This window comes from Pholis gunnellus (genome assembly GCF_910591455.1).
Source record: "Pholis gunnellus genome assembly, chromosome: 4".
In the NCBI taxonomy this organism is placed as follows: Eukaryota; Metazoa; Chordata; class Actinopteri; order Perciformes; family Pholidae; genus Pholis; species Pholis gunnellus.
In genome coordinates this window covers 1,197,441-1,221,544 of record NC_136530.1, presented here as the reverse complement: position 1 = coordinate 1,221,544, position 24,104 = coordinate 1,197,441, and the positions used below count along the sequence as shown (strand labels likewise).

The 24,104-nt window shown below is 41.8% G+C and overlaps 3 protein-coding genes across 7 annotated transcripts in view; 1 reads left to right on the top strand and 2 right to left on the bottom strand.

Annotated features, from left to right (window-relative positions):
- wwc3 (WWC family member 3) overlaps window positions 1-5,284 on the top strand; it is a 29,025-nt gene extending 23,741 nt beyond the window's left edge. For 2 of the 5 annotated variants that reach the window (XM_079157235.1, XM_079157234.1), the window contains exons 21-23: window positions 4,103-4,333; window positions 4,418-4,545; window positions 5,148-5,284. In XM_079157235.1, the coding sequence (XP_079013361.1) occupies window positions 4,103-4,333; window positions 4,418-4,545; window positions 5,148-5,214 (426 nt within the window). In that variant the 3' untranslated portion in view covers window positions 5,215-5,284. Of the gene's footprint in view, window positions 1-4,096; window positions 4,334-4,417; window positions 4,546-5,147 lie in introns of all 5 variants that reach the window. The other 3 variants (XM_079157232.1, XM_079157231.1, XM_079157233.1) reach the window with 2 other exon arrangements.
- Window positions 5,285-6,795: 1,511 nt separating this feature from the next.
- Window positions 6,796-14,825, bottom strand: traf3ip2l (TRAF3 interacting protein 2-like). Its single transcript, XM_079158272.1, has 10 exons — window positions 14,644-14,825; window positions 13,404-13,493; window positions 11,568-12,247; window positions 10,836-10,878; window positions 10,688-10,752; window positions 10,497-10,594; window positions 10,343-10,411; window positions 9,709-9,822; window positions 9,550-9,624; window positions 6,796-8,393 (listed from the first exon to the last, which is right to left on the bottom strand). The coding sequence occupies exons 2-10, from the start codon at window positions 13,439-13,441 to the stop codon at window positions 8,247-8,249; spliced, it is 1,329 nt and encodes a 442-aa protein (XP_079014398.1). The 5' UTR covers window positions 13,442-13,493; window positions 14,644-14,825; the 3' UTR covers window positions 6,796-8,246.
- Window positions 14,826-18,721: 3,896 nt separating this feature from the next.
- chd1l (chromodomain helicase DNA binding protein 1-like) overlaps window positions 18,722-24,104 on the bottom strand; it is an 11,561-nt gene continuing 6,178 nt past the window's right edge. Inside the window, exons 15-25 of the mRNA XM_079158571.1 lie at window positions 23,934-24,104; window positions 23,687-23,832; window positions 22,419-22,582; window positions 22,147-22,340; window positions 21,605-21,703; window positions 21,424-21,494; window positions 21,092-21,206; window positions 20,736-20,844; window positions 19,615-19,880; window positions 19,331-19,401; window positions 18,722-19,182 (exon numbers count right to left, since the gene is read on the bottom strand). The exon at window positions 23,934-24,104 is cut by the window's right edge and continues 16 nt beyond it. Coding sequence (XP_079014697.1) covers window positions 19,060-19,182; window positions 19,331-19,401; window positions 19,615-19,880; window positions 20,736-20,844; window positions 21,092-21,206; window positions 21,424-21,494; window positions 21,605-21,703; window positions 22,147-22,340; window positions 22,419-22,582; window positions 23,687-23,832; window positions 23,934-24,104 — 1,529 coding nt within the window. The 3' untranslated portion in view covers window positions 18,722-19,059. The remainder of the gene's footprint in view (window positions 19,183-19,330; window positions 19,402-19,614; window positions 19,881-20,735; window positions 20,845-21,091; window positions 21,207-21,423; window positions 21,495-21,604; window positions 21,704-22,146; window positions 22,341-22,418; window positions 22,583-23,686; window positions 23,833-23,933) is intronic.

Genomic DNA, 24,104 nt, shown 5'->3' with positions numbered 1-24,104 from the left:
CACAAATATATTTCTGCATTTGTATGTATTTGTTTGTGGATCGCACTGCATTTCTTTGTGGATTGCTACACATTTGTTTGTGGGTATTTTGAGACTGCTCTGCCGCCGCTGGATTCGCAAATGCATTTTTTTCAACGTGAACCTATCTGTAGCCAATCAGATGTCAGCCTCATTTTCAACCAATCACATGAGCGCAGCTCCCCCCTCCCCTCCCCACGAGACTGGCAGCTTTGTTGAATCAGGAAATAAATATTGTAGCCGTCTGTGTTCACCCAGAGCTCTACGATACCTCATATCAGTAGAGACCGGACCAAACTATGTGTGTGTAAACCATATGGTACAAACAATGAGGCCACAAGGCTGCCAGCGTAATGCTGCGTTCACACCAAACACGATTCGCGCCGCGTTAATCGCGTTATTTGCGCCGCCGGTTTCGCCGGGGGACTATTTGTGTTCATTCGCGTGAATTGGTGAATCCCGCTGGACGTGCCAGTGAGGGGGCGCGGCTTATCGCCCTGAAAGCCGTTCAACTGTCCGCCGTCAACTGTGGAAAAAAACCCCTCTATTTCTGCTCAGTACGTGTTGTGGAAGTCCCAGATATCACGGGGAACCAAACGCCGTCATGTCTGGTTCATAACATAGTCCGGAGGAGCTCCGTGGATTTCATCGAGCTCACTGTGTCTAGTGAGCCACACGTCGGCTGTTTACTACAGCTGTATGAACACAACATAAACTGACTTGGCTGTGATTTAACGGCAATAAACCGACAAAAAGGGACTCCGAAATAACTACGTAATGATGCCGATTTGTACTTGTTTTATCAATGGAGCTCGGATCGATCGGTGCTAGGCTATGCTAACATTATAGCAGCTCCATCAACACTCACAATAACGTCATATAGACGTAAATACGGCAGCGTCTATTCATTGTTTGTACCATATGGTTTACACACACATGTATACACATAGTCTGGTCTCTACTGATATGAGGGGTCGTAGAGCTCTGGGTGAACATGGCGGCTACAGCATTTATTTCCTGATTCAACAACAGCAGGACTTCACTGATGACATGGGGAGCAACTCAACGCTGATAGGCTATCGCGCTGGAGCGGCACGCGATTTTTTCGCAGAAGTTCAAATATTTCAACTTCTGCGTTTGGGGCGATTCTATGGAGCTAAATCCAGGTCAAAAGTTTTGTTCATTTGAAAAACAAATCTGAACCTGAAAGTTCAAGTTGTGGTCTTGAACATTGAAAAATACAGCAATGTATTCAAAATAAAAATAAGTGAATGAAATTTTTTTTTGGGTTGAATATAATTTTGATTCCGTTCTAGAATTATTTTGAATACATTTTTTTTTTTCGTTTTTCACTTTCACATATTTGTGTTCTTATGTTTTCAGATTCAAATCTTTTTTTTTCGGTTTCAAATCTTTTTTTTTTGGTTTCAAATCTTTTTTTTTCGGTTTCAAATCTTTTTTTCACTTTCAGATCTTTTTTTCAGTTCAGACTTTTGACCCTGATCTAGCGTGGGGGGCGTGGTATCAACTGAGAGGGGCGTGTCATCATGAGTGACATCATAACGAAGAAGGCCGAGGCAGCTAGTAGAGGCACTTCCTGCTGCTAGCTCATCTGCCGTGTGTGTGAGAGGAGCCGCGGCAGTTTAGCCTTTATTTGTCGTTATTTGACAATATGTAACAATACATTAAGGTCCTTGAAAAATCACATGATGGAAATGCTACTTCCAGGGAGTACAACGTTGACTACTGCTAACATCCTTAAACTATTTACTTTCTGCACCCAGAGATAGTACATATTGAAGAGCAGCGTCATTGACCCATTTGGTCACAAGAGGGAGTTTACCTTTAATGAGCGCTTCTGTCAGCAGTAAACCAATGCAGGAAACATACATGTTTTATTTATCACCACAGGTAGAGAGATGTTTTCCTCTGTTTCTTTTTGAAAATATATTTTTCAGAATTTATAAATCCATTGTGCAATAAAATTTGTTAGCATAGCCGTTCATTCACCCCGGTTTGGTCTGCTGGTGTAGTTGCCATGGCAACAAGTGCCAACTGATTTTAGCCTAGCTTAGTTTAATAAAACCGAGTAGCCATACTATTACAATTCTGCATTTTTTTACTAAACCAATTACAACTACCAACAGTCATACCTTCAAGGACCTTAATGTATTGTTACATATTGTCAAATAACGACAAATAAAGGCTAAACTGCCGCGGCTCCTCACACACACACGGCAGCTGAGCTAGCAGCAGGAAGTGCCTCTACTAGCTGCCGCTGACACATTTTGAGCTTGCGTTTTCTCACGGACGCCATCGCAAGGATACTACGCTGCGTTCACAGTGGTGTGTGGAAGTGCGAAACGTCAGATATTAAAGTGTGGTTGTTGAACGGCCCAATATGGCATAGTTTATTGCTCTTTTACTGTGATTCGTGCCAAGTAGAGGCTAAAACAGCTTGCTAAACAGAACTTTGTCACTAGTGTAATTCTTTTTACTTGCAATCACGTGAATATGGTGTATAGAAAGTGTTGAATCATAATTCTCGCGTTGCCCACGTTACCTGAAGGCAACGTGGTTTGAGGACGGTCCTCGGCCTTCTTCGTTATGATGTCACTCATGACGACACGCAAAAGATCTGAAAGTGAAAAAAAGATTTGAAACCGAAAAAAAAAAGATTTGAAACCGAAAAAAAAAAGATTTGAATCTGAAAAAAAAAGATTTGAAACCGAAAAAAAAAAGATTTGAATCTGAAAAAAAAAGATTCGAAACCGAAAAAAAAAAGATTTGAAACCGAAAAAAAAAAGATTTGAATCTGAAAAAAAAGGTTCGAAACCGAAAAAAAAAAGATTTGAAACCGAAAAAAAAAAGATTTGAATCTGGAAAAAAAAGGTTTGAAACCGAAAAAAAAAAGATTTGAAACCGAAAAAAAAAAGGTTTGAATCTGAAAAAAAAGATTTGAAACCGAAAAAAAAAAGATTTGAATCTGAAAAAAAAAGATTTGAAACCAAAAAAAAAGATTTGAAACCGAAAAAAAAAAGATTTGAATCTGAAAAAAAAAGATTTGAAACCGAAAAAAAAAAGATTTGAAACCGAAAAAAAAAAGGTTTGAAACCGAAAAAAAAAGATTTGAAGCTGAAAAAAAAGATTTGAAACCGAAAAAAAAAAGATTTGAATCTGAAAAAAAAAGAATTTGAAACCAAAAAAAATAAATTTGAAACCGAAAAAAAAAAGATTTGAATCTGAAAAAAAAAGATTTGAAACCCGAAAAAAAAAAGATTTGAATCTGAAAAAAAAAGATTTGAAACCGAAAAAAAAAAGATTTGAAACCGAAAAAAAAAAGATTTGAAACCGAAAAAAAAAAGATTTGAAACCGAAAAAAAAAGATTTGAAACCGAAAAAAAAAAGATTTGAATCTGAAAAAAAAAGATTTGAAACCGAAAAAAAAAAGATTTGAATCTGAAAAAAAAAGGTTTGAATCTGAAAAAAAAAGATTTGAAACCGAAAAAAAAAAGATTTGAATCTGAAAAAAAAAGATTTGAAACCGAAAAAAAAAAGATTTGAATCTGAAAAAAAAAGATTTGAAACCGAAAAAAAAGATTTGAAACCGAAAAAAAAAAGATTTGAATCTGAAAAAAAAAGATTTGAAACCGAAAAAAAAAAGATTTGAAACCGAAAAACATAAGAACACAAATATGTGAAAGTGAAAAACGAAAAAAAAAATGTATTCAAAATAATTCTAGAACAGAATAAAAATTATATTCGACCCAAAAAAAAATTTCATTAACTTATTTTTATTTTGAATACATTGCTGTATTTTTCAATGTTCAAGACCACAACTTGAACTTTCAGGTTCAGATTTTTTTTTCAAATGAACAAAACTTTTGACCTGGATTTAGCTCCATACGATTCGGCGTTTCGACGCGTCAATCGCACCGCGCCAAACGCGCCATCGCGTTCATCGCGTCTGTACATAGACTTTGTATGTAATCTCGCCGCGTTCATCGCGTTTGGTGTGAACACACCTGAAGAGTTTATGTTTAGTATCTAGTTTCTAAGCTGTGTGTGTGTGTGTGAGCAGCAGCAGTCGTATCGCTCCTCCCTGGCCGAGCAGCCGACACGTACCTCCCTGGACCTGGAGCTGGATCTCCAGGCCTGCAGGACGCGTCAGAGGCAGCTGATGGAGGAGCTGAGCGCCCTGAGGGAGCTGAAGCTGAGACTGGAGGACCCACAAGCCAGAGACACCACGGAGCTCCCCCACTGGGCCCTGAGGGACGAGCGCTTCCGCTGCCTGCTCAGGGAGGCCCAGAGACAGGTGGGACCCTGAGGCGGGTTAGGGGGGCGTGAGATGCAGCCCACAGCCCCGGCGGTGGTTGACCTTGTTTTTGTTGTGCTTCAGGCCAACCAAAGCAAGCAGGAGCAGCGGCAGGAGGAGGCGGCAGAGCGGCGGCTGAGGAAGGCTTCCAAAGAGGTTCTGCAGATGAGGGGCCAGAGCCACAAGGAGCCCCTCCCGGTGCAGACATTCAGGTTGGGATTGACTGACTCCTTGTTCACTGCTGGTACTCTGGGAACGGGTCAACGTGAAACCCAAGATAAGATTGTGTCCGACATGTTACACTATGACTATTTTGACATGACAAAAAAGGTCGTAGTACAGTATCTCATGAGAATGTTATAGGATAGCGCCCCCCCCCCCCCCCCCCCCCCCCCCCCCCGCTCTCGTTCCACCGGCTCATCAGCTGTTTTTGTCTCTTTGCCATGGTGGCGTTTCTGAGGCGGCTGCTCTTGTTGCGACACGTCTCTTTGCGATCGGCCCCTAAGAAACGCTTCAGGGTTCCTCTGAAGCTCGTGATGGAGGAATGGCGTGGACGGGGTTAACGAGTTTACGAGCAGGAAGAGAAATGAGAATATTTTGTTCACACATTTTTGGCTCGTACCAAGAGACGAAGGCTCACACGGGGGACAAAGAGTTAAAATCTGGAAAGCGTTTTAATTTTTTTATTTCATTGCTTCTTTAAATCCACGACTTTACATTCAGAAGAGCAGCCGTGTGTGTGTGTGTGTGTGTGTGTGTGTGTGTGTGTGTGTGTGTGTGTGTGTGACAGTAATCCTTCTCTTTCTGTCTGCAGAGAGAAGATGGCTTTTTTCACAAGACCAAGGTTCAACATACCTCCTTTGCCAGCGGACGACGTATGAGAGCTCGTCTGTGTTACGTGACTAAACATGAAGTATTTGTCAGAAGATTTTTTTTTATGAGCTCATGAAGTACAAAGGGGGGGGGGGTTTCACGTTTTTTCTTACGAGCACGAACACACCAGAAACAAGTTATCCACAACGGGTCTCTTTGGGGGGGGGGGGGGTAAATCTCTTTCCTGTTTGTTCTTACAAAAAGCTGGAAGACGGGAACAAAAGTAGCTCTGACAGATTCACTGTACTGTAACTTATTTTATAGTACTTTTCCTTGAAGGAAATAAAAAAACACACAAAACGCTTCCTGCTTTTTAAGTGTAGCTTTGAACAAATAGCACTTCAATGTTTTTACATTCAGTTAAATGGAACTATTGTCTGATTCTTTGTTTTCTGTTACTTCATTCTTAAGAGTTATTTACATCAAATGTCACTTTGTAATCCACTTTTATTACAGATGTCATTGTCCTTTTGTTATTAATATTATTACTTGTACTTTTCAATATATGGATGAATATATGAGACACTGTATTCAGATATTTTTTTTATGATGTCTGTATGAACATCTGCAGTGTTACCTCTTGTGAAGATAAAAACATTAAACCACGTCTCCACGCTCGGCTGTTTTTAAATCGTTTCCCTCAATAATCACGATTTGATGATTTTCTGCACACGCTAACGTTTTCTTCTTAAATGTGTCACGATGTCGCACGTGATCTTCCTCTGAACCACAGGCCGGTTGTGACGATGACCCAGTTGAAGTCTGAACTTGCCGATTCTTGAGAAGCTCCACCGCACGGCAGGCGGCTGCGTCAGCTGCTTATCTCCAGACGACTTCCTGTTTGAGCCACGAGAAGCTGAACGCCGTCGCTCAAACAGGAAGTCTTCAACAGAAAACACAAATGCTGCTCGCTGTTTGAAAGTCCACCTCCAGGTCTGTGAACTGTGATGTCATCAAGTCTTAGGTTCATAGCTGGTGATCCTAACTTCAAACACCCACCAAGGACCTACAGACCACCAAAGACCTAAAGACCACCACCGACCTACAGACCACTAAAGACCACCACCGACCCAAAGACCTACAGACCACCACCGACCTACAGACCACTAAAGACCACCACCGACCCAAAGACCTACAGACCACCAAAGACCTAAAGACCACTAAAGACCACCACCGACCCAAAGACCTAAAGACCACCACCGACCTACAGACCACTAAAGACCACCACCGACCCAAAGACCTAAAGACCACCACATATGTAAACATCCCATTTGAGCGCTTGTAACACATTAATCCTCTTAATGTGATGAAGTGGTGAAGTTTCATGGCGATATCTATGAGTTCATTATTGACCTGTAGGCCTTATATCAGTTTGTTTTAATTGATCATAAATACTTTTAACTATACTTTAATTTGATCAGATATATATATATTTTATTATTTACTCCATAGCATGTTTAATATCTTTGAATCATACGTTGATGTTTTTGTTGTTTTCAGCATTGTTTACACGAGGCTTCCTCCTCATTGGTCCTCACAGGTCAAAATACAAAGTTAGTGCTTCAGTTCAACACCTTTAATTATTTAATGTTCAACATGATTCACGTCACCTCGAGCTCTACGGTGGTTTAAAGGTTCAGCTGGTTTCCGGACGGACGATCAACTTCCAGAAACTTAAATCAGGTCGTCTGTCGTCAACGTTTCTCTCGTTTGCAAGAAAATAATCAAAAAACACAAGTGAACTTTAAAGTATTCAGGAAACCTTGTTTACCTGTAAAACACCTTTTTATGAGTAGAAATACATGAAAATAATATACTTTTAATCATTTTGTGATATAATGGGAAGTATAATTCTGATGCTGCTGTTGTACAAAACCAAAAATACATATTAGTAAATCTGCCTCCACTTTAAACAACAAAGACTCTTTAGACAGCGTGTTACAACAATAACTGCATCCAGCTGTTTGCTTTAGATCAACTCTGTAATAATAAACATAACACGTTAAATATGTCGTCTAATAAATCATACAACACATACACATATGAAGAAAACAAACGAGTTCTAAATGAAGCTTTAAAAAGACGTAAACGTTCTGCTCGTCGGCCTGTAGAGGTCAGAGGTCACAGATTCAAACATGCAGCTACACAACACGACACTTCTCTGTGGAATTTAAAGCCTCTAATTACATTTATGCAACAAGGCGAAAGGTTCACGCAGCACCCTTAAAGAGACAGTTCACCCCAACATAAAGACTACAGACATGTCCTCTCACCTGTAGTTCTATTTATCGGTCGAGGTCGTTCAACGTTATTGACTTTGAATCTTACTGGCGTAACGTTACGATACTACTGACATTAAGATCTCTAGATCATATAATATTTACCTCAGAGTTCTCCTGAACCATCACACGCTCTTTGGTTCCAGCAGCAGTCACGTTCTTTTAGATTTAGCATCTTTATGATGTTATTAATGTATTTATCTTATTTATTCGTTGTGATGTGTTTTTCTGTCTGTTGATTTGAGTTGATTTGGTGGTAAATGAGTTTCCCCACTGATGATTCATAATATAATCTAATACGCCGTGTAATTTAAACTCTGAAGCTATGCTAGCAGAACGTTAGCTTTCTGGCTTGTAGCGGAGACAAAGGTGGTGTCGTGTTTAAGGCTCGTCCTATTTACTGGAGCAGTGAACAGATTTTCCATTGCGTAAGAACCTCGAGTCAGCAGGGTTACCAACAAACCGCATGGAAATATAAATGAAAAGTGACCAGAGCTGAAGCAGAATCAATAGACGATCTAACCTCCACATCGTCACCTCTTCAGAGTTCAGTCCTTATTGATAAATAACAAGAAAGAAGCTAAAATATTGTATTTTAAATATTTTTGGGGTGAACTGCCTGTTAACATCACATACACTCAAAATAAAAAGATTAAAACCTCCTGCACATGTAACCCCCCCCGTTCACCTCCAGCAGTGATCCAGAAAAGCAAAGGGTGCGTTTGTTTTGTGTCTCCGGGGGTCACGGGGTCACGAGGTCTCTATAAGGGAATGGAGACGATGGTCGGCAGCTCTCCGATCGGAGGAGGGTTGTATTTCTCTACTCTCATCAGCCGCCGCAGGATGTCGTCGCGGTGGAGCGGCCACTCGTAGACGTGAGTGTTCTGCAGCCAGTTTGGGACGTGACACTAAACAAACAGAGAGAAAGACGACTGAGGTTTGGAGGTTAAGTTAAAACTGTTATCACAGACTCTTGGAGAGGGAACACACCGCCCTACACAACATGGTTGAAGGTGAAACACCTCTAGAACGTAAGAGCATGTATCTGGGATATTTACCTAAAACATTGTCAAAAGAGACAAATATTTAGTAAATGTACTTCTGGTGACTCTCACCAGGAAATCACATTCAGACGTTACAATGGACATTTACAACACGGAGACGATAACAGCATCCGTCTACAAACTGGAACAAGCTTTGTTATATTTGGAACAATGTGTTTCAAACGTATCGGCTCATTGGTCTCATTGGTCTCATTAGATGCATTAGACTCATTGGTCTCATTGGACTCATTGGTGTCATTGGTGTCATTGGACTCATTGGACTCATTGGACTCATTGGACTCATTGGTCTCATTGGTCTCATTAGACTCATTGGTCTCATTGGTCTCATTGGTCTCATTAGACTCAGACGCATTGGTGTTATTGGTCTCATTGGTCTCATTAGACTCATTAGACTCATTAGACGCATTAGACGCATTAGACGCATTGGTGTTATTGGACTCATTGGTCTCATTGGACTCATTGGTGTCATTGGTCTCATTGGTCTCATTGGACTCAGTCTCATTAGTCTCATTGGTGTCATTGGACTCATTGGTGTCATTGGTCTCATTGGTCTCATTGGACTCAGTCTCATTAGTCTCATTGGTGTCATTGGTGTCATTGGTCTCATTGGTCTCATTAGACGCATTGGTGTCATTGGTGTCATTGGTCTCATTGGACTCAGTCTCATTAGTCTCATTAGTCTCATTGGTGTCATTGGACTCATTGGTGTCATTGGTCTCATTGGTCTCATTGGACTCAGTCTCATTAGTCTCATTGGTGTCATTGGTGTCATTGGTCTCATTAGTCTCATTAGTCTCATTGGTGTCATTGGTCTCATTGGTCTCATTAGACGCATTGGTGTTATTGGACTCATTGGACTCATTGGACTCATTGGTCTCATTGGTCTCATTGGTCTCATTGGACTCAGTCTCATTAGTCTCATTGGTGTCATTGGTCTCATTGGTCTCATTGGTCTCATTAGACTCATTAGACTCTTCTGTTGTTGGAGTGTGAAACTCACCTTCTTCGCCCCGGGGAACACGATGGGAATGAACCTGAAGTTCTTGCTCCCGTTCTGAATGAACTCATTCTGGAGCTGCGAGGGAGAAACACAGAGTCAGAGATGACCTCACAGTGACTCTTCTGGGTCAGTACTTGGACTTCAGGACTCATCGTGAACCTGTTTATGGATGTAGACCGTGTTGAAGGTCCGCTCGTCGTTCTGAGCGACAGGAGAGGCCGTCACGGTGTCGTAGTACTTCGGACTGATGATGATGATGATCAGGTACTCCTTCTGAGGGGGGGGGGGACAATAACATGTGATGCTACCTTCATTCTATTAAACCGCTCAAAAAAACAAAGATGGTGCAACAACTCCAGTTTGAAGTTAGATTATTCTTCAGTTTTTAGTAACTTAATAATAATAACAACTTTATTTATAGAGCACCTTTAAAATCAGAGTTTACAAAATGCTTTGACAGACAAAAGCAAGACAAAAATAACAAGAACAGAAAGATCAGTGAGACGGTCGATACGATAGAAGTTTAGTTCAATAATTTAGCAAAATCAGCAAATAAAAATAAAACAGTAAAGCGACGAAATCACAAAACAGCCCGTCTGTAAAAATGTGTGTTTGAGAAGTGATTTAAGAGCTTTATCTCCTCCGAGGGGTCCTGATGGCAAAAACATTTCTTCTATATATTCTACGAGCTTTAAAAGTGATCAGTAGAATCTAAACATGTAAAACAGAGCCGATGAGGCGGGTCGGGGCGATGTGGTGTCGTTAAAACCGTTTACTGTGATAGCTCTCTCACCTCGCTGAGGTACCGCTCCATGAAGTCGATCTTGCTGATGCTCCTGAACTGCTGCTCGAAGATGTCGATCTGAAAACAAATGGCGACGTCGGTCAGAAAGTTTTTATCCCCAAACGAACACTCGACAGCCTTTAAAGAGAAACCTCAGACGTACGTGAGTGTCGAAGCCGTTGTGTCGCAGCAGAGCCACAAAGTTGATGATCTCGTTGACGTGTTTGTCGTCGTCGGCTTCGTAGGTCACAAAGACTCTCCCTGAGGTCAAGATGTTGAAGAGCAATGAGTCAGTAACTAAAGGCAGCGAACACACGACCAGAACCTGTGAATCATGTGACTGTGGACTCTTACTCTGCTCCGGAGACAGCGAGGCGCTGTGAGGAGGCTGCTTCTCTTTAGCCGGAGCGTTGTGTCCGCTGCAGAGATCATTTAAAAGAGTTAGAAACACGATCGACTTCTTCGACCGGGACAAAGAATTAAAATAAAAAAACAAACTCACGTATGTGAGAATCCAGGTCCAGGACGTCTGCACGGGTCTGGATCTGAAACGAGACAGAAGAAAGAGGACGACCCGTAACTGAATACGAACAGATCATCAATATACTGCTCACGTTAGGGAGGCTAAGACCCGCCCCCTCCCATTGACCAACATGGGACCTTATTTCGGAAAAATGTTCGGTAGTGAATTGTGCCATGAATCAGTTTGTCAATTCAAAATGATAATTTTGCACGTCAAGAAAGTCACCGTTCTTGGCTGTTTACAACCAGTGAACAGGAAGTGACCATATCTGGACTGAGGAGGAGTGACGTAGAGACGCCGTATACGTCTCTGGTAGAGACCTGTTAATCACTGTTTAGCCCCGCCCTAAAGCATCCCCTGCTTTATGGTCTGTGTGACTCTAAATGGACCATCATGTACTAAATGAACATCATGCTGTATTGAAGAAGACTTGAAACTAGAGCTTGAGACCATAAACTCATGTTTACAATGTTTACTGAGGTAATAAATCAAGAGAGAAGTAGAGTCATTTTCTCATAGACTTCTATACAACCAGAGGAGTCGCCCCCTGGTGGACACTAGAGAGAATGCAGCTTTAACACATGAAGCTTTGAAGAACTTTAAAGAACTGGAGGTTGTCTTCTGTAAAAAAGGTGCTATGGTGGTGAACCTAAAGGGGCGGGGCTTGGCCTCTCTCTAGTCTGTAGTTCATAAACAGAGAATCAGACTTACAGTACGGGCCGTAAGCCGGGTGGTACCAGGGGTGTTTGTTGGCCACGGCGGCCCCCCTGTTGAAGGCGTCTGCAGGACACTGTGCACAGCAGGCCGCTCCCTGCGGCGGACACGAGTACGGAGACAACGTGTGGTGGCACAAGTTGCCCGAAGGCGGGTTGGAGCACAGAGACAGCGGCTGCTCCAGGCTGGTCATACTGGGGCTGTGTCGGCCAGGCAGGGACGCCGACTTGTACCCGGAGAGGCTGCTGTTGAAGGACTGGTCCTTCTGGTTCAGAGAGGACGGCAGGCTGTTGGGATACCCCGACCAGCTGCTGGCGAAGCTCGGGTGGAGCCAGGCACCGTCGGCCTGGCTGGGGAACGGCGTGGGCTGGCTGTAGCCGGCGGGCAGGCGGCAGGGAGGCTGGTAACAGCAGAAGCTGGAGCTTGGTGGAGGGAGGCGGTGGTCCTCTACTCTGTCCAGCCTCTGGGCGCCAAACGGGGAGTCAGCGGTGGAGGAGGAGGAGGCGGCGGCGGAGGAGGAAGAGGAGGGGGCGGCGGAGGCGCGATGGTGGCCGTCAGGCTGAGGGGCGGAGTCACGGACTCCGCTGGCTTCTCGCTCCTCCGTGCTCATCGTCTCATCGTCCTCCTCCGGCGTGTTGTTGTGGCCGCTGAAGGATCTGCTCAGCTGGCTGACGTGACTGTGAGTGGAGACGAATATCAGTGGAGACGGTTCGAGGTCTGCAGGAAACTGCTGCTTCACTCTCACTGCGTTTTCATCAAAATAGCCTCTGAACCCAATAAACACACCAGCGGGATTGAAGAGCATGTTTTCTTTAAACAACTGCCAAAACTACACTCAAAGCCAGAAGCTGTAAAAACCGACATTATCGTCAGAGTTTTCATCTTTCCGACGGTCATTGAACACACACAAATGTTTTAGTCACTTTTAAGCTTCGGTACATTTTTTTCTGTGATATTTAACCAACAACATTTTATTCTACATGTTCTCATCATAAACGTCTCTAATAAAGAGTTCACTTAATCCAGACTGTGTAAAAACATGAAACTGTGAAACCATGAAGTCATGATTGATTCATCTGAGACCAAAGAGTCATGTGACCACAAGAGAGGAGAGAGGAGAGGAGAGAGGAGGAGAGGAGAGGAGAGAGGAGAGAGGAGAGGAGAGGACAGAGGAGAGGAAGGAGGACAGAGGACAGAGGAGAGGAGAGAGGACAGAGGAAGGAGGACAGAGGAGAGAGGACAGAGGAGAGAGGAGGAGAGGAGAGGAGAGAGGAGAGAGGAGAGGACAGAGGAGAGGAAGGAGGACAGAGGACAGAGGAGAGGAGAGAGGACAGAGGAAGGAGGACAGAGGACAGAGGAGAGAGGACAGAGGAGAGAGGAGGAGAGGAGAGGAGAGAGGAGAGGAGAGAGGAAAAGGACAGAGGAGAGGAGAGGCTGAAACATGTGAATAGTTTCATATTTATAACACGTAGAGCCTCTATTTGTTTGGTAACACTTGTAAACATGTTGGATATTTAGATTAAATTGTTTTTAAATGTTTGTAAAATAAATGATCTTCTTAATGACGTCATCATAACTGTTGTTCTGCACTAAAGACGTCCTGGTTCTCTGCTGGTCTTGGTGGTTCTGAGGTTGGAGGTGAACAGGATGTTTAAAGCATTAATCAGCCTCCACATCATCTTCTACAGACTCAGCTTCTTATCAGCCAGATCTCTCTCTCTGTGGCTGCTAACAACATCCGCACAAAGAAACCTTTACATAGAAACGTGGAAGCAGAAAGGCAGCTTGTGTTTGAGGCGCTTCATGAACAGAATCGGTATTTCTTTGCTTCACCTATTGGGAGCCGAGTGGATGGAAGCGGGCAGCATCATTGGTCCTCCTCCTCACGTCCATGTGTGTCGGCTTCAAGCTGCATCTGAAGCGCTGGAGATGAAACGAGACGTGTTGAAAGTTACAGACGCTTCACCTCTGCTGCTGACAGACTGTACGTCGGCCCACGCTGTGTTCGACTCACAGCGTCCCACACGGGACTTTTTATGAATGTTAATATTCACTCACATAAAGAAACAAGTCATCAAACCACAAAACTTCCAGAAGATTCAAAAGTCTGTTTTTAGATTTCTTTGTAACAACGTTTGATAAAAGATTATTCAGTTTTATTCACACGTTAGAAACAACTAAAAACATTTTCCACAAGTATTTAAAACTGTAGAACGTTTTACCAGAAGAAGTAAAAATCTGATGGAAACTAAATTGTGATTTAGTGAATCTCAAAAGGAACGAACTGTCTCAAAGTAATGAGAAATCATTTAAAAAAGAACGAGAAACCTTCTCAAAATGATGAAAAAATGAAATAATGACGGCTCCCGAAACAATGAGTTAGTATCTCAAATTATTGATAAACTTTGTTAAAATGACTTGTTCCTCATCAGTGACGTCACTTTATCTGTTTCCATTGATCAGAAATATTAAAATAAATGTTAATGATCAAACAAACGACAATTTAGACAGAAACATTGTTTCCAGGGTCACAAAACCACAAATACTCAGAAAGACAGAAACTGAACATCAGTCTTTAAAAACCTCCGTTTAGAAACAGCTCCGATAGTTCCTGTACGTGTTACACACACACACACGCACACACACACACACACGCACACACACACACACACGCACACACACACACACACGCACACACACACACACACACACACACGCACACACACACAATATTACAGTTGTTTGCACTTTCCACTGTGACTGACCCAGAAACGTCTCCTACCTTCATTAGTGCTGCGTTCATGCGCATTGAGGTAAATAAATACTCCTTTAACCTTTATATATATATATATGTATATAAATATATATATATATACACACAGTATATATATATATATAAATAGCATCTTTTCACCACAGCGCGCGAGACAAGCTCAAGATTAAAACTGCTCAAAAACTCCTAAAAAGCAAAGTAAAATGTCTTGTTATACACCAGGTGTTTGTCCGAGTACACCAGGTATTCGTCCGAGTACACAACCAGGTGACATGTTGTGAAATAAGTCTTCTAACTCACCGTCGCTGACTTCAGGTCTCCTTCAGGTGAGTCGGTGTCCTCGTGCGAAGACGAGTCGAAAAGGTGAAAAAAGTAACGACTTTGTGTTTATTTGTTTTTTTTAAATGTAAATGTAGTTTTCCTTTTGATGTCGTCTCCGCGAGAGAGATGAGAAATATTGACGCGCGACAGCACTTCGGTCTTCTCTGTCTTTACCGCCAAGAAGCCCCGCCCCTCCGGGACACGCCTCTCACACACACACACACACACACACACACACACACACACACACGCACACACACGCACACACACACACACACACACACACACGCACAGGCGCATGCGCAGCCTGTTGGATGGGTTTCTACAGACTCAACTGTTCCACCGAATGTCAACAGACATTAAAACAGGGCTGGGTCATATCTATTTACTTACACTGAATATAAATTACATTATGTAATTAATACTAACACACGGGATTACATCGCATCTAATCCGGGTACTTATACCCGTAATTCATGTATTTATATATTGTATTGGTTAGTTCTTTTTCTGCTGCTTCTTGTTTTGTATTTTTATGTATTATTTTGTTGTATTTTTCTAAATTATTTTGTCTTTAGTTATTGTTTGTTTGTTGTGTAACCACGGGGCTTCCTGTCACATTTATTCATCATCTGGATATTTAAAAAGTCTTGTGTGTAAAAATAAATAAAAATTAAAGCTGCAAGCAGCGATGTACGGGCCCTCGTATCCTCCCGCACGTCGGAGGTACTGGCGGGATGCCGGCAGAAGCGGCCATAAATATCTGCGACCATCAGACAGCGAGCCCACAAGTTAGACTTATTTTTAATGATTGGACTGTGTGACACTGGAAATTATGTAGTGCAAATATTTCACCAGTTCCTGTATCCACTATGTGGCGCTAGAGAACACGCGCAAACATGCATTATGTTGCTCTATATCAAGTATAGACCACATCGTGTAAATCCAATTCAGTGTGTCACATAACGACACACGACATAACTAAAAAAGCAAAGTAACTAAAAAAGTAACTTTAAAAGTAAAGTAACTTTAAAAGTAACTAAAAAAGTAAAGTAACTAAAAAAGTAACTTTAAAAGTAAAGTAACTTTAAAAGTAACTAAAAAAGTAAAGTAACTAAAAAGTAAAGTAACTAAAAAAGTAACTAAAAAAGTAAAGTAACTAAAAAAGTAACTTTAAAAGTAAAGTAACTTTAAAAGTAACTAAAAAGTAAAGTAACTAAAAAAGTAACTTTAAAAGTAAAGTAACTAAAAAAGTAACTAAAAAAGTAAAGTAACTAAAAAAGTAACTTTAAAAGTAAAGTAACTTTAAAAGTAACTAAAAAAGTAAAGTAACTAAAAAAGTAACTTTAAAAGTAAAGTAACTAAAAAAGTAACTTTAAAAGTAAAGTAACTTTAAAAGTAACTAAAAAAGTAAAGTAACTAAAAAAGTAACTTTAAAAGTAAAGTAACTAAAAAAGTAACTAAAAAAGTAAAGTAACTAAAAAAGTAACTTTAAAAGTAAAGTAACTTTAAAAGTAACTAAAAAAGTAAAGTAACTAAAAAAGTAACTTTAAAAGTAAAGTAACTAAAAAAGTAACTTTAAAAGTAAAGTAACTAAAGAAGCAACTTTAAAAATAAAGTAACTTAAGTAAAGTTATGACTTTTCGACATGGTACACTGACTTTTTCATGACTTTTTTCGACATCCTATACTATGCTGTTTATAACTCCGCAGCAACTCCCTTCATCAACATCGATTGTCTTCCTTCAGGATGGAGTCCAATCGCCAAAGACGTTGCACTATTCACATTTGTACAATGTGTAATAAATTATTGTGAAATTCTAATGAAGTCTCTCCTGATTGAATGACTTTTTTGACTGTTTTTCGACTTTAACCCCAGTAGAACAAACTGAAAAAACACAATTGGGTTTCATCATTAAATTCTTTTCTTTACTGCATTTGCACATAATTCACTGAACACACAGAAGTCCAGAAGCATCCAATACATAAACTGACCGATGAAAACAAGGTAAAAACAATACGTCTGTAATAAAATACACTTTCATGTTCTTATATGCATAATATAAAAACAATAAAGGAAAATATTTAAATTGCAGTAATTACTATTTACAAAAGGCATTTTCTTTTAAAAGGAACTTTTACAACTTCAGTACCTAAAATAAATCAAACTATATGCAGGTCAGGTGCAGTAGTACAAAAAGGCTTTGATATCAGGAGAGTAAGGTGACAGTTTTACAGCAGGACAGAAAGGCGGGATAAGGCCTGATGAACATTAGGTAGCCTGGAGGAGTTCACCAATGAGGAGCGAGTGCTTTTCCTCCGTTTCGTCTCTGGCCGGTCCAGGTTGCCTTCCAACCCAGCTGATATCACGCAGAAGTTCCAAATCATCAAGGTTGATAGGGTGAGGTCATCGCTAACGGAAATAACGAGCCTGTTGACGAGGGCAAACATATCAATAGTACAAACTACTAAACTTTTTCCCCCTATCATATCCTACAGCCCGTCAACGGCCTCCCTACTGCACAGACCTGCTTCTTCCTGTTTCGCCTGCCCCCTTACACGAGCCAGGTCATCCTCGCTGAGCGTCTGCGTTACTCCATCCACAACTGCCCCTCCATCGACAACTACATGCTGACCCACAACACCGACGCAGCAGACAGCTCCGACACAGAGGAGTGAAGCGGCCAGCTGTGGTCAACCTGGTGATGAATGTATCTTCTCCCATGCCATGCACATTATGCACTGAACACAGACTTCTATTCGCCAAACCTGTAAGGTAGTGTACTGTACTGTTTATATGTTGGTTGAAATTAAAGATATGTGTAGTTTTGGTTTTCCAAATGTGCAAGGTGTTGTAATTAATGCAGTGCTTACTCTGAATCAACACTACAGGGATACGGAATAAGAGTTTTTCAAATAGAAATAAAGTAACTAAAAAAGTAACTTTAAAAGTAAAGTAACTAAAAAAGTAACTTTAAAAGTAAAGTAACTAAAAAAGTAACTAAAAAAGTAAAGTAACTTTAAAAGTAACTAAAAAAGTAAAGTAACTAAAAAAGTAACTTTAAAAGTAAAGTAACTAAAAAAGTAACTAAAAAAGTAAAGTAACTAAAAAAGTAACTTTAAAAGTAAAGTAACTAAAAAAGTAACTTTAAAAGTAAAGTAACTTTAAAAGTCACTAAAAAAGTAAAGTAACTAAAAAAGTAACTTTAAAAATAAAGTAACTTAAGTAAAGTTATGACTTTTCGACATGGTACACTGACTTTTTCATGACTTTTTTCGACATCCTATACTATGCTGTTTATAACTCCGCAGCAACTCCCTTCATCAACATCGATTGTCTTCCTTCAGGATGGAGTCCAATCGCCAAAGACGTTGCACTATTCACATTTGTACAATGTGTAATAAATTATTGTGAAATTCTAATGAAGTCTCTCCTGATTGAATGACTTTTTTGACTGTTTTTCGACTTTAACCCCAGTAGAACAAACTGAAAAAACACAATTGGGTTTCATCATTAAATGAAAAAATAAAAGATATCAAGAAACTTTTCATAACTTTTGATGATATATATCCAATAATGATTCACAGCAAATTTGGTACCAATCAGACCCAGGGTCTAGGAGAAGTGATTTTTTTTTTTTTTTTACAAAATTCAAAATGGTGGAAAATGTTGGTAGGCGGAGCTTAGGGTCCCAAGAGGATTTTTTGTAGAACTCATTCAGTTGCTCATGTCTGTAAAATCTTAAGTAATTTGGACATACGGGCTGTTGGGGCTTGCCTTTCCATTATCTAGGTGGCACTAGCGAGTAATTTTGTATGCTCGAGCATTGGACCCATAAAATATCAAAATTTCCCGCAGTCCCGATATGCTCGCCAAATATGGGGAGGTTGGGGACATGTCAGATACACTTAAACGGTTTTTCATCATAGGGTATAATAATAATTCCTACAGATACAATAGGGACCTCGCGGACCCGACGTTGTCGGTGCTCGGGCCCTAATAAAATACTTTTGGATCAAACATTTAAATGAAAAATAAGATCAACAAATGTTTGTTTTTTTCTCTTTTAATGCAATAAAAGGCACTTTGCAAATTCAGCTTTTACAGTCGTTGAATGTAATTTTAATGAATTGATTGCAATTGTTATGTAATTGAGGCTGATTATAGTTATTACATCTTTGTAATGTGATTACTTAGTTAGTCGCTCAACTGCTGAAATCAGACTTCTGTAATAACTCCAACATGTCGTGTGTTCACCATGAAGCTCCGCGCTGCAGCACAGAGACGTTTCTTCACTGACTCCTCATCTCACCCATAAATCAATGATTACAAACCGCGTTCACGTGCTTCATTCAGGCTCGACACAAACAAACACAGAGATTAGAAACGGGTCGTTATCGGAGCAGATGGAGGAACGGAGCCGTGTTGACTTGTCCTTGTTTGGAGAAGCAGGACTCCAGCCAGTCCTTCTGCACCGGGACGGCCTGAGAGTACCGACGGACCAGATCCTGGAGCTCCTGGTCCACACAGATCACACACCAGGTTAATCCAAAATAAAAGATGTTTCTCTAGGATTTCTCTGATCCGCTGCTTCTGGTTTTACGTGTTTTATTTCTGTCTCTTTAATGTCCTTCTGCATGTTTACATAGAGGGAAGAACTCTGACCTGTGATTGGATGTTGCTCTCTAGCTCTGCTACGATGTGAGTGACCTCTGGACTCATGACGTCCTCCTCCTCTCCATCATAAGTTCACAGCAGCTAAGGAGCATTTTAATAATAATAATAATAATAATAATACTATAAATGAACTGACTGAAGCGTCCGTCACACATGATGTCTTCAAGGACCGTCGGAAAGATGACAATCTCACCATAAAGACCGTTTTCACAGCTTCTGGCTGTGATGAACGCTTGTTTAAATAAAACATGATTGCACATTTAACAGAGAACTTAAAGGATATGTGGTGAGGTAGCGGGCCAGCCTCTTCCTCTCTGACGCAGCCAGGTTGTAGAAGAACACACGGACTCCCCTCATGAAGTCCGGGAGCTCCGTGGGGCCGCGGAGGCTCCCGAGAGGAGCCGAGGGGCCGGGGGCCTCTGCTGCTGCCTCGTCATCGGTCGGCCCGTCGGAGCGATGCAGCAGCGGTGGCTCTGAGGACGACGTCGACGTCTGAGGAGCAGCGGAGTTCTTCTTCGCTGCTCTGTTGTGGTAGTAGCTGTCCGCCAAGTTAAGAGAGAACGACCCTTCAGAGAGACGCCCTCACTCACTCAGAGAGACGCACTAAAGACTGAATCACCAGGAAGGGTTTGTTCATACAGTCGTGTTTATGTAAGTAAATCAGAATCATTCTGGATTGAAGCTGCCACGCCCCCATTCCTCCTCATAAGGAAATGTGTTTTCCTGTTATCACGGAGACAACATGTGAATAAAGACGTCTGGACTCTACATTTTAAATATAACAGAAAAGATCAAATCTTTGGCTGTAATAACCAAAGCAGTGATGGTTGACTGTGGCTCAGGTCAGAAAAAGAAGAAAAGTAAAGGTTTGAAATGAAAGTTATCAGGAGAAGAATCAGGAAACCGGTCGAGGATCATCTGATGAAACGTCCAGCAGAGATCATTGATTTCATGATTGTGACACGACTGTATCGAATACTTTCACTTCATATCTTTGACATTTGAATCGCTGCTCGGCTGCTTCATTGCATCTCAATTCTCTATAAATAAATATAAATCTGGCTACAATAACACTATGAGCTGTGGTTTTTAGTGCGATAATAATAATGTCATAAAATATGACAGACATCCAAAAAGCTTCGTTCAAAAACCTCAAAAGAAGCTTAAAAACACAAGATTATATTTCAATGACAATAATCTGAGAAGCGTGAATGCGTTTAGTGAACTAACGGTTTAAAAATGTTGTCTGTTAAAGATTTGATGATGAAGGTGGTTTTAACACTTCTCTTCATCACACGTCATCTGTTCTGAAACATGTTGATGAATCTGGGCTTTGAGCGTAAACCTGTTCTTGTATTCTCTAGATGTGATCAGCTGGAACCTTTAAAGATACATGAACGTGGGGACGCCTCTGGACGCCAGGTGCTTCCTGATGAGCCGCTCCGTGCCGTACCAGTTGAAGCCTCTGGTGGAGTGGCCGATGCGAGGAAGATGGACGCTCGCTTTGTGAAGAAAACAACAGATAAAAGTCACGAGTGTTCAGAAAGCTTCTCTACGAGCTAAACACAGACTTGACTCATGCAGGTGATCTCAGCTCCAGGTGTTCATCAGAACAAACCCCGAGGGAAACATGAATCTCTTTCATGCGTTTGTCATATAACAGACTGCTCCTCCTCCTCCTGTCCGTCCTCAGAGGCTTCATTCTTGTGTGTTGTTGACGCTTCTGAACAGACGGTAACTTGAACGTACCTTTGTTTCTTTTGGCTGCAGCGTGAATCTTCTTCAGACCGTCGTCCAGAGCCGTCAGAAGGATCCCGGACAGGTTGTTGGTTTTGTCTCTCTGCTGTGCGACGATCAAGGCCAGCTGAGGTGAATAAACAGCTTCGGGCGTTATTTGTATTTCATGGTTTCTCACATCTTCACACTTGTGTCACCGCGCCTGAACCCAAACCCACGTTTTTAAATCAGACAAGTGCGCATCGATTTTAACATTTTACCCCGTAAAAGTGTGAAAATATATAAATATTTTTCTCCTCTAAAGACATCAGAGCAACTTTTTAAACCGGTTAAACAGAACCTACTTGATCGCGGCCGTCTAATCTGGACTGTTTGTCATCGATGGGGAAGAGCAGCACGTTTCCAACGTCCAGATCTGACACAAAGCACAAAGGTCACACTTCAGATTTGTTCATTTATTTTTCATTTCATGTCGACCAGACGTTTACGGATGAAGACGTGTTGCGTAATCCCGGATAATCTCACCGTTCATCTTGCCGGCCGACTCGTACTTCTTCCGCGGTTCATCCGATCGGACCTCCAGAGCCGTGAACAGGCCTCCTCTTCCCCACCGGCCCGAGTCATCTTCACACAAAACATCATCATTACGACAAAACGTCTCGTGATGACTCGTGTCCTCTTCACCACAGATACAGGAAGCAGATGAAGAGCTGTCATCTATTTCTAAATGGGTTCAAATTAACTAAATCTCTCTCAATATATAAAACTAAATCTTCACGTTTTATGATATTTTGCAACCAAATAAAAAAATGTAGAAAAAAAAAAGCCTAAAATATTCACAGACAACATGTCGCTTACATGGGTCAGACTGTCTGACCTGCTGCAGTAACATGAGAGGTTTACTAAAGGGAGTCTGGTGCTCAGAGACACTACCACTTCAGTCCACAGGGGGCGACAGAATCAAGATCAATGAAAGTTCCTCGCAGCAGCTTTAAATCCAATACTTCGGCACACGTTCTGCGAGCTTTCTCTTGATCTCGTACGAAGTGTAATACAGGTTTTCGTACCGACACAGTGGACGATGATGGCGTCTCCCTGAGCGGCGTGAGGATGAGTGACGTCCCCCAGAACGTAGCTGATGGCCGTGCTGTCGGAGTCTGTGGAGCACACGCTGCTGTCGTCCTCTTCCTCTTCTTCTTCTTCACTGTTTACCGGCGGCAGACATTGCGACCTGTAGCCGCACGACTCCCACCACGCCATCCTGCACGATGAGAAAACCACGCATTAAGTCACTGAAATAAAAAACTGACATAATATATGATTCGACAAATCTTTTTACTTCTTCTTGTGTTTCTGCTCTTGTTGCTTCTTCTTCGTGTCCTCCTGGAGTTTGGCTCTCTTGGCTGCGGCCTCCTCTCGTCTCTGGCATCTGAGCTCCAGCTCAGCCTCCGTGAGAGGTTTCCTCTTCCTCGTTGGTATCCCGATGGCTACCGACAGAGAAGCCTGGGAACAAACACGAGACAATCACACCGCTGGTCACAGTCTAATCTGGACATTAGCTCAGTATTTAGAATGTGACCTTCTTCAGTGTTTTTTTACATCAACCATCATGCCCTAAATAAAGGCTGTTTAGCAGATCGAGCGCCACAATCATAGACCATCTATAAGAAGTGGACGCAGTCGATTTGGCTTTATTACAAACGATGAACAGGAAGTGAGCATATCTGGACTGAGGAGGAGTGACGTAGAGACGCCGTATACGTCTCTGGTAGAGACCTGTCAATCACTGTGTAGCCCCGCCCCTAAAGCATCCCCTGCTTTATGGTCTGTTTGACTCTAAATGGACCATCATTTACTAAATGAACATCATGCTGTATTGAAGAAGACTTGAAACTAGAGATTGAGACCATAAACTCATGTTTACAATGTTTACTGAGGTAATAAATCAAGAGAGAAGTAGAGTCATTTTCTCATAGACTTCTATACAACCAGAGGAGTCGCCCCCTGGTGGACACTAGAGAGAATGCAGCTTTAACACATGAAGCTTTGGAGAACTTTGAGGAGGTTGGCGCCTTTCCACAAGAGGAAGTCCTTTACACTGCGTGTGGTTGTACGAGATAATAATCAGTATCAGTTGACTGACTGACACACTTCACAATGCTAACTATTTCTTTACTTCCTTATAATAAATACTTAATCTACCGTCCTCCTTTGTAGGAGCCGGGCTCTGACAGCTGTCGGTAAGAACAAAGCGGCCGCCGCCTGCAGGGAGAAGGTGTTGGTTGTTACGTAATACATGAAAGTTCTTTAAAATTGATTTTAGGAATCGATTTAGAATCTTGAATCTTACATGACTTGATTCCCCCTCCCCCACTCTACAGCGTTCACTCACACTGATAGACATTCTGTTAGGAGTCTAACATACGTCCACAGCAGAACATTACTCTGTTTCTATGAACTCATCTACTGCAGTAGAACCCTGACTGTGGAGGAGAACCTCACACACACTACAGAACATCAGGACTGTCTCTTTGAAGACTAGAATAAACATGTGCGATGTACAACGTGCACATTGGAATGATGATCGGTCGTGAGACGGGATCTTACTCCAGCTTTGTGCCGTAGAGCTCGTCCGTCTCCTGCAGCTCTCTGGAAGTCGGCCAGCTGCTCCTCCAGCAGACGGTCGAAGCTCTTCTGGTCCTCAGAGCTCGGGTCTCTGCTGTAGTCTTTGCCCTCAAAGTAGTACATGTGGTCTGGAGGAACAGGGCGGCACGATGGAGGAGCGTTAATGTTCAAAGTGTCTGAATGTTCTGCACACACGAGCAACAGGAGATTCTATAAGATAAACACATACTCTGCCCGTCAGATGCAGAGCCGCTCGCCTCTTCTTCTTCCTCCTCCTCCTCTTCTTCTCTGAAGTCTTCCTCCACCCACTGACCGTCACGAGACAGACCGAGGATCTTCTCCAGCTTCACGTCCGTCACAGAGCTCTCCTCCGACGACAGAAGCTTGTCCACCCCGAACT

Excerpts from the sequence above, each read along its gene's own strand:
- traf3ip2l (XM_079158272.1), bottom strand. The coding sequence starts at position 13,441 with ATGATGCTGCCCGCTTCCATCCACTCGGCTCCCAATAG. Across the intron at positions 10,879-11,567 it reads CCCGGCTTACGGCCCGTACT|ATCCAGACCCGTGCAGACGT; the intron begins GTAAGTCTGATT and ends GTCTCGTTTCAG. Across the intron at positions 10,595-10,687 it reads CTCGCTGTCTCCGGAGCAGA|GGAGAGTCTTTGTGACCTAC; the intron begins GTAAGAGTCCAC and ends TCTTGACCTCAG.